Source organism: Mobula birostris, chromosome 10 (genome assembly GCF_030028105.1).
Source record: "Mobula birostris isolate sMobBir1 chromosome 10, sMobBir1.hap1, whole genome shotgun sequence".
NCBI lineage: Eukaryota > Metazoa > Chordata > Chondrichthyes > Myliobatiformes > Myliobatidae > Mobula > Mobula birostris.
Window position 1 is genome coordinate 11128412 of NC_092379.1, and position 9959 is coordinate 11138370.

Below are 9959 nucleotides of genomic sequence, written 5' to 3' on the forward strand. Positions count from 1 at the left end.
TCTATTGGGGAATGAGTGGGAATGGGTGGGGCAGGCTGTTCTATTGGGGAATGAGTGGGAATGGGTGGGGACAGGCTGGTCTATTGGAGAATGGGTGGGGACAGGGCAGTCCACTGGGAATGAGTGGGAATGGGTAGGAACAGGTTATTCCATTAGGGAATGAGTGGGAATGGGTGGGGACAGGCTGGTCTACTGGGAATGAGTGGGAATGGGTGGGGACAGGCTGGTCTACTGAGAATGAATGGGAATGGGTGGGGACAGGCTGTTCTGTTGGGGAATGAGTGGGAATGGGTGGGGACAGGCTGGTCCACTGGGAATGAGTGGGAATAGTTGGGAACAGCCGGTCCATTGAAAAAGGAGTAGGAACAGGTGCAAACAGTCTGGTCTGTTAGGAATGGTGGGAGTTGGGGGAGGGCGGTAATGGGTGAGAACAGGCTCGTCTATTGGGATTTTGTGCGGTGGGAGTGGGTGGAAAGAGATCTAGCCTCATCCGGACAGCAAAGTCATTGGACAAAAAACAAACACTTGTCAAAGAATTAATTTATTCAGCAACACTTGACAATAATTATATTAAATACTGAGAAAAATTCTTCAGTAGGCATGCACCTTGGTAGCTCCCGCATTATAGTAAGACGGTGGTTGTCGACGCTGTCGTCCACCACCACAAACTCCACGACCCCGTCAGTGCATTAACTTTGCGGCCCACCCCCTCTGGTGATGCATGTACAAATATCACCACCCTCCTCCAACAACACTGCCCCTCCCATGTGTATCTCCGTAGCTCTTGACTGAAACTGGGCTGAGGGTCTGTGGTTCGGGTGCCTACTGCCCAGCCAGGATTACGGAGAGAAACGTCCGCAGGTTTGTAAACTACTGTGGGCTCTGTGGTCAAAGAACCCCACCTTTGAGTCAATTCCGCACGGAAACAAGCCCTTTGGTCTGCTGTCTACCACCCGTCACCAAACACACTTCTACAGCAATCCTACAGTAAGCCAACTTCATTCTCCCCACCTTCCAAGAGGACCACAACCTTGTCGTAGGGTTTGGAGGCTTGTGTGCCTCAGTGACCTGGAGGGCTACGTTGGCTGGAGTCAGTACTTTATGCTTTGGCTCTGGGTAGGGTCACCCATGCCAAACAGGTCAAAGGGTAGAGGTCAGACTAGGGGTGGTCAACTGGTCCTCCAGGTTCAGGGGTTTCAGCTCAAAACAGCAATGAAGATTCCTTCTACACCTGAGTGCGACGGTATTCCTGAGTCTCCACCCGGGATTTGCCTGACCGACAGTAGTGAACACTGAGAGGAAGCTACTGGCACGATGAAGGAAGCCCTGAACATCGCCAGAGATGGAGGATCTTCATTGCTGCCCTAAACCAGCGGCGTAACAGGTAGACGAGAGATTCTCCCCGCTCTCCTATCAACTCCTCCAGGTTCTACCACCCACCCACACACTGTGGGGGCGGGGGGGTGGGATCTACAGGAGCTAGTTAACGCACGGGTCCCTCCGTCTTTGGAGGCTTAGCAGGAAACCCACAAGGTTGCAGAGAAACCCTGCGGACTCCACGCAAGCAGCGACCAAGGTCAGGAAGAAATTCAGTTCACTGGGGCGGTGAGGCAGCTCCCTCATCACTGTATCGGCCCACCGCACGGGCGCGAGTTCAGGCGGTGTAAACGGGTACGGCCGTTAACCACACTGCTGACCCTGCCCTGCCAGAATTGAGATCACCGGTGAGAACCATGCTGAAAGTGTTCCAGAAAGATGTGGGGGAGGGAACCATGTGCCAGGCCCCTGGTCGCGGGGAGGGGTCGCACCGGGCCCTTGGTTGCGATAAGAGGCCGTGCTGGGCCTTTGGTCGCGGGGAGAGGCCGTGCTGGGCCCTGGTCGCGGAGAGAGGTCGGGCCTGGGTCCTGGACGCGGGGAGAGGCTGCGCCAGGGCCGTGGTCGCGGGGAGAGGTCGGGCCTGGGCCCTGGTCGTGGGGAGAGGCCGCGCTGGGCTCTGGTCGCGGGGAGAGGCCGCGCTGGGCCCTGGTCATGGGGAGAGGCCATGCTGGGCTCTGGTTGCAGGGAGAGGTCGGGCTGGGCCCTGGTCGTGGGGAAGGGCCACGCTAGGCCCCTGGTCACGGGGAAGGGTCGGGCGCACTAGCACCTGAGCTCAGGGTTCTGTAGCCTTCTCCAGAGCTCCATGGTCTGGAGGGGGCTGCGTTGGTGGACGAGGATCAGGTCGACATAGGTGCACGGGTTCTCCCGGTGCTTGGCCTCAATGTCGAAGGTCCTGAAGCCCTGGTGGTGCAGGGGGCTGATCCCCAGCGCGCTGAAGCACATGCCGGTGAAGACATCGTCGATAGGGTAGAAAGGAATGTAGTGCGAGACCTCGTAGAGCAACCGGACCAGGCTGCCCGAATAGAGGAACCCCCCACCCCCAGCGTAGGCTGGGTAGGCTCCGTCATAGAACGACACGGGGACACTGTACTTGTTCTTCGCATCACGCAGAGGGCTGGCATTCGTGATCGTCTGTCCAACGTAGAGCTGCTTGCTTTGGTTTTTGTTCAGCGACTGGAGGAAATCCAGTAAAGCAGGGGTGTTCAGGAAAATGTCGTCGTCCCCCTTGAATACGTACTGGACAGAGGGGCAGTGGGCAGTGGCCCACTTGAGGAACAGGTTGTCCTTCAGAGTGAGGTTGAACAGGGTGTCCTTGAACTCCCACTGGAGGATATCTCCGTGGAGGTGGTCCTCGTAGCTCAGCAGCTGCTGCAGGTCGGGCCCCTGGCCCAGGTCGGAGGCAGAGCCCACCAGGAAGACGGTGCGGACGCCGACCCCCCTGACGCTCGCCTCCCTGCCCCAGGTGACGCGGATGGCCTGCCTCCGGTCGAAGTTGGCCGCCCTGGACTTGACGGCCAGCAGCAGGAAGACCCCGCCACTGCACTTGTCCCTGTGGTTGATCCTCTGGGGGTGATCCCTGCAGCTCATGTAGTACGCAAAGTCCCGGTGCGCCTGAGAGTAGGTATGCACGTCGGGGATCTCGGCCCCCAGGCTGGTCAGGTTGCACTTCTGCGGCGGGACGTATTCGGTAGCACCTCGGCGACGAAGCTCCTCCAACTTTTGGAACAACTGGTGCTGCCTTTGGTTCCAGAAGCTCTTCTTCACCGGGATGAAGCCCCTGAACGCCGCGGAAACATTCAGCAGAGGGATGGTGGCCCGGGCGGCGGGAAGGCGGGTGTCCGAGGCATTCTTGGACGAGTTGTGGCTCTCCCCTGTGAGCTGATGCAGGATATTGGGACTTCCGGTCAGGAGGAGGTTCACAAGTGCATATCCCGTCACTGCCAGCACCCCGATCCGTAACCAGGAAAATCTCATTTCCCTGTCTGTGCCCTGGAGGAGGGAAAGGAGATCTGTGAAACGCTAACAACGGGAATTCTGCAGATGCTGGAAATTCAAGCAACACACATAAAAGTTGCTGGTGAACGCAGCAAGCCAGGCAGCATCTCTAGGAAGAGGTGCAGTTGACGTTTCAGGCCGAGACTCTTCGTCAGGACTAACTGAAGGAAGAGTGAGTAAGGGATTTGAAAGTTGGAGGGGGAGGGGGAGATCCAAAATGATAGGAGAAGACAGGAGGGGGAGGGATGGAGCCAAGAGCTGGACAGGTGATAGGCAAAAGGGGATACGAGAGGATCATGGGACAGGAGGTCCAGGGAGAAAGACAAGGAGGGCGGGGGGGGGGACCCAGAGGATGGGCAAGGGGTATATGCAGAGGGACAGAGGGAGAAAAAGGAGAGTGAGAGAAAGAATGTGTGCATAAAAATAAATAACGGCTGGGGTACGAGGGGAGGTGGGCATTAGCGGAAGTTAGAGAAGTCGATGTTCATACCATCAGGTTGGAGGCTACCCAGACGGAATATAAGGTGTTGTTCCTCCAACCTGAGAGTGGCTTCATCTTTACAGTAGAGGAGGCCGTGGATAGACATGTCAGAATGGGAATGGGATGTGGAATTAAAATGTGTGGCCACTGGGAGATCTTGCTTTCTCTTGCAGACAGAGCGTAGATGTTCAGCAAAGCGGTCTCCCAGTCTGCGTCAGGTCACGCCAATATATAGAAGGCCACATCGAGAGCACCGGACGCAGTATATCACCCCAGCCGACTCACAGGTGAAGTGTTGCCTCACCTGGAAGGACTGTTTGGGGCCCTGAATGGTGGTAAGGGAGGAAGTGTAAGGGCATGTGTAGCACTTGTTCCGCTTACACGGATAAGTGCCAGGAGGGAGATCAGTGGGGAGGGATGGGGGGGACGAATGGACAAGGGAGTTGTGTAGGGAGCGATCCCTGCGGAATGCAGAGGGGGGGTGGGGAGGGAAAGATGTGCTTAGTGGTGGGATCTGTGAAACGCTGCTCCTTTCAAAAGTGGTGTACATTTAAATAAAATTTAATTTTTAAAAAATATGGCACACAAAAGGGGCAAATAATAAACCGGTTCACAACCTGGGGTCTACAGACCCCTCAGATAATGGTGGGGGTCCATGGTATAAAAAAGGTTAGGAACCCATGTCATAAACACAACAGATTCTGCGGAAATCCAGAGCAACACACACGCACACACACACATCCGCATGCACGCACACGCAAAATGGTGGAGGAACTCAGCAGGTCAGGCAGCATCTATGGAGAAGAATAAAGAGCCGACTTCTGGGGCCGAGACCTTTCACTCTATGTAGCAGGGAGCTTCACGGAAACAACCACCAAGCAAATTCTTCACCCCCCAGCCCATGAGAGGCAGGGCAACTGATATTTCAGCAGGCAGAATTTTGAGAGGAAGTTTAAAGGACAAAGAGTTGACAGTTTAACTCAATCTTCCTGAGGAGATTAGACGAGGATCTCCCCCATCCGCCGCCCCCACTTTTTAACTGAATGTTACAGGAGCACCTTTGAGAACGTCCTGACAAGTTGCGTCTCCATCTGGTTCGGGAGCGGCCGAGCATCGGACCAGTAGTCCCTCAAAGGACTGTGAGAACAGCCGAGAGGATCGTAGGGGTCTCCCCATCATCCATCAGGGACATTTATCAGGAGCGCTGCGTACGCAGGGCCCTTAGTATTATCCAGGATCCCACCCATCCATCCAGCATCCTCTTTGACTTTCTACCATCAGGCAGGAGACTCCAATGTGTAAAGACAAGAACGGTCAGGATGGGAAACAGCTTCATCCCTCAGGCCATTTGGCTTCTGAACTCCCTATTGCATCGCACTCGAACTGTCACCGGTCAATCTGTTCTGTATCTCACAATATCTAATTTATGCACTTTATTTATTTACGCGTGATCTATCTGTAGATGTCGTGTTATGCGTAATATTCTGCTTTACACACTGGTCTGGAGAAACGTTGTCTCGTTTGACGGTATACGTGTACAGTATCTAGTTAAATGACAATAAACTTGACTTGACTAGATACACTAAAGCAGATACCACAGATAAAGCAGAAGGTTATCAAATCACCAGGGGAGTGAGCAATTTCAAATTCCTGCGTGTCAACATCTCTGAGGATCTGACCTGGTCCCAACATATCGATGCAGCTATAGAGAAGGCAAGACAGCCGCTATACTGCAATGCCCTGAGCTGTAACAGTGTGACGCTGACTATTACACTTCTGTGGCGCTTTCCTAGCTAGGATGAACGCACTCGGCCTTGGTAAACTAGAGGGCACAGGTTTACGCAGAGAGCGCGCTGCTCCTCTCCGTGCCTTGTGGCGCATCGGGGCAGCAGCCTCGCTGCTCCTTTAGCCTCTCTGTCTGGTGTTTCTTTTTCACGACTCTTGACGCTCAATTCCAACTCGGCCGCTCAGCCCAGCGGGGGTGGAAAGCACGCGGGGGGGTGGGGGGGGGGGGGGCGGCCGGATTCGAACCCGGGACCACTGGCCTCGAAGCCCGGTGCAGCCGCCGCTACGCCACCGGCCGGCTACTCGGAGGAGCATCTTCGTCACGCTGAGGGCGGGACAGGCTGTCAGAGGAAGTGGCTGAGGCATTTACAATAGCTCTCAGAAGTTCTTGAGCTAAGGGCAGGGATAGAACAGGTCTAAGTAGGTTACCGGCCAAACGGTGGGCACGGAGGTCAGCCTGTTTCGCGATGTTACTCTCAGTTAGGGATTTGTGTTGCCTGAAGGTATAACTGCCTTACGTTAACCAATGCTTGAATGATTCAGCTTCCTTGCCCTCTGCCATCAAATGTTTCATAAGACGTTGGAGGCCTAATTTGGAGTATCGTGTGCAGTTTTGGTCACCTACCCTACAGGAAAGATGTACACAAGGCTGAAAGAGTGCAGAGAAAATTTACAAGGTTTCTGCCGGGTTTGGAGAATCTGAGTTATAATGGACGGCTGAATAGGTTTGGGCTTTCTTCCTTGCAACAGAGAAGATTGAGGAGAGATTTGATAGAGGCATCCAAAATTGTGAGGGGTAAATGCAGGCAGGCTTTTTCCAGTGGGATTCGGTGGAACTACAACCAGAGGTCAAGGGTTAAGGGTGAAAGGCGAGAATTTTAAGGGGAACATGAGGGGAAGCTTCTTCACTCAGAGTGTGGAACGAGCTGCCAGTGTAAGTGGTGCATGTGAGCTCGTTTTCAATGTTTAAGAGAAGTTTGGATAGTTTAAGAGAAGTTTGGCCAATGCAAGTGGTGTATGCGAGCTTGATTTCAGTGTTTAAGAGTAGTTTGGATGGGTACATGGATAGGAGGGGAGTGGACAGCGATGGACCGGGTGCAGGTCAATGGGAGGAGGCAGTTTAAATGGTCTCAGACTATACTAGATGGGCTGAAGGACCTGTTTCTGCCATCACAAAGGTCTCTGAGCCACGGGCTACTCTTGGGGACACGGACTGAGACACACACACACCAAGAATGGCAGGCGTCACCGTCTCGCTGAAGCATGGGCTTGGTCTGCCTAGAAGCTTGTTCACCGCCCAGCACAGGGAGACGTCTGTAAGGGAGGGCTGCTGACTGACATAGTCCAAGCTGCTGGAGTACGGGCGGTGGGGGGGGCGGAGGGTACATGCTGAGTGGCGCACTGAAAATGCAAAAGCCTGGTGGGGAACAGACTTAGTCTTAATTCCTTCCACGACTCGACATGGAGGGCTCGAGTCAGAATCAGAATCAGAATCAGGTTTATTATCACTGGCATGTGACGTGATAGTTGTTAACTTAGCAGCAGCAGTTCAATGCAATATATAGTACAGCAGAGAGAGAAAAATAATAAATAAATCAATAATAAATAAACAAGTAAGTCAATTACGTATATTGAATAGATTTTTAAAAATGTGCAAAAACAGAAATGCTGCATATTAAAAAAGTGAGGTGGTGTTCAAAGCTTCAATGTCCATTTAGGAATCGGATGGCAGAGGGGAAGAAGCTGTTCCTGAATCGCTGAGTGTGTGCCTTCAGGCTTCTGTACCTCCTACCTGATGGTAACAGTGAGAAAAGGGCATGCCCTGGGTGCTGGAGGTCCTTAATAATGGACGCTGCCTTTCTGAGACACCGCTCCTTGAAGATGTCCTGGGTACTTTGTAGGCTAGTGCCCAAGATGGAGCTGACTAAATTTACAACCCTCTGCAGCTTCTTTCGGTCCTGTGCAGTAGCCCCTCCATACCAGACAGTGATGCAGCCTGTCAGAATGCTCCCCACGGTACAACTATAGAAGTTTTTGAGTGTATTTCTTGACATGCCAAGTATCTTCAAACTCCTAATGAAGTGTAGCCGCTGTCTTGTCCTCTTTATAACTGCATTGATAAGTTGGGACCAGGTTAGATCCTCAGAGATCTTGACACCCAGGAACTTGAAGCTGCTCACTCTCTCCACTTCTGATCCCTCTATGAGGATTGGTTTGTGTTCCTTTGTCTTACCCTTCCTGAAGCCCACAATCAGCTCTTCCATCTTACTGATGTTGAGTGCCAGATTGTTGCCACAGCACGATTCCACTAGTTGGCATATCTCACTCCCTCATCACCACCTGAGATTCTACCAACAATGTCATAGTCATAGTCATACTTTATTGATCCCGGGGGAAATTGGTTTTCGTTACAGTTGCACCATAAATAATAAATAGTAATAAAACCCTTCGTCAGGACTTCACACTTCAGGACCTCATCCCCCTTTCCTGCCTATATCGCTGGTGCCAACATGCACCACGACTTCTGGTTGCTTTCCCTCTTGTACCGGGATGTCGTGCACCCGGTCCTGACGAAGGGTCTCAGCCCGAAACGTCGACTGTACCTCTTTCTAGAGATGCTGCCTGGCCTGCTGCGTTCACCAGTAACTTTTATGTGTGTTGCTTTAAGTTCCAGCATCTGCAGATTTCCTTGTGTTTGCGTCTATAGATGTGTAGTGGAGAGTGTATTGACTGGCTGCATCACGGCCTGGTCTAGAAACACCAATGCCCTTGAATGGAAAATCCAGCAAAAAGGTAGTGAATTTGGCCAAGTACATCACAAGTAAAAGCCCTCCCCCCCACCACTGAGCACATATATGTGAAACATCATCAATCACCCCCACCACCCAGGCCATGCTCTTTTCTCACTGCTGCCATCAGGGAAAAGGTACAGGAGCCTCAGGACTCGCACCACCAGGTTCAGGAACAGTTACTACCCCTCAACCATCAGGCTCTTGAGGAAAAGGGGATAACTACGCTCACTTGCCCATCCATTGAGATGTTCCCATAACCAATGATCTCACTTTAACAACTTTTTATTTCATGTTCTTGTTATTTATTGCTATTTATTTACATTTGCAGAGTTTGTTGCTTTCATCACTCAGATTGATCTTTCATTGATCCTGCTATAGTTAATAGACAACAGGTGCAGGAGTAGGCCATTCAGCCCTTTGAGCTAGCACCGCCATTCACTGTGATCATGGCTGATCATGCACTATCAGTATCCAGTTCCTGCCTTATCCCCATAACCTTTGATTCCACTATCTTTAAGAGCTCTATCCACCTCTTTCTTGAAAGCATCCAGAGACTTGGCCTCCACAGCCTTCTGGGGCAGAGCATTCCATATATCAACCACTCTCTGGGTGAAAAAGTTTTTCCTCAACTCCATTCTAAATGGCCTACCCCTTATTCTTAAAGTGTGGCCTCTGGCTCTGGACTCACCCATCAGCGGGAACATGCTTCCTGCCTCCAGCGTGTCCAATCCCTTAATAATCTTCTATGTTTCAATAAGATCCCCTCTCAGCCTTCTAAATTCCAGAGTATATAAGCCCAGTCGCTCCAATCTTTCAACTATAGTTACTATTCTATAGATTTGCTGGGTATGCCCACAGGAGAATGAATCTCAGGGTTGGAGATGGTATGTACTTTGATAATAAAAATTTACTTTGAACTTATATCTGTCAAATCAACAACGCTGGATTCAAGGTCCCACACACCCCAGACATTCTCTCTGCTTGCCTCTCCAACTCAGGAGACACAAAAGCCTGAAAGCACGCGAGAACAGCTTCTATCCTGCTCTTATCAGACTCTTCAATCATCCTATTGTACGATAAGGTGGACTCCCGACCTCACAGCCTACCTCGTTATGGTCTCGCAATTTATCGTTTATTGCACTGGCCTCCCTCAGTCGCTGTGATACTTTATTGTGCATTGTTATTGTTTTACCCCTCAGTGCACCGTGTGACGATCTGATCTGTGCGGACAATGTGTAAGACCAGCTTCTCACTGTATCTCGGTAAACACACACACACACACACTGCCTTGTCATTCTGCTGTCGTTGCACTGAGTGTGAGCTCTTCAATGTCCTCCTCCGCCCACCGCAGGGTATTCTCATAAACCAAGGGTCCTAAACCAAGCTGGTTATTCTCGAGCCCGGGGTATTCTCATGATGGGTCCTATACACGGCTGAATATCCCATTTCTTTAGTAATGGCGATGTGTAAGTGTGTATATATTGTTTGCATATGGTCCTTCTGTTTATTTTGCATTATGAATGTACCTG

General features: G+C 51.6%; 1 protein-coding gene across 1 annotated transcript in view; it reads right to left on the reverse strand.

Annotated features, from left to right (window-relative positions):
* Positions 1-525: 525 nt before the first annotated feature.
* LOC140203817 (N-acetyllactosaminide beta-1,3-N-acetylglucosaminyltransferase 2-like) overlaps positions 526-9959 on the reverse strand; it is a 21817-nt gene continuing 12383 nt past the window's right edge. The window contains exon 2 of the mRNA XM_072269907.1: positions 526-3366. Within this exon, the coding sequence (XP_072126008.1) occupies positions 2137-3351 (1215 nt within the window). The 5' untranslated portion in view covers positions 3352-3366 and the 3' untranslated portion in view covers positions 526-2136. The remainder of the gene's footprint in view (positions 3367-9959) is intronic.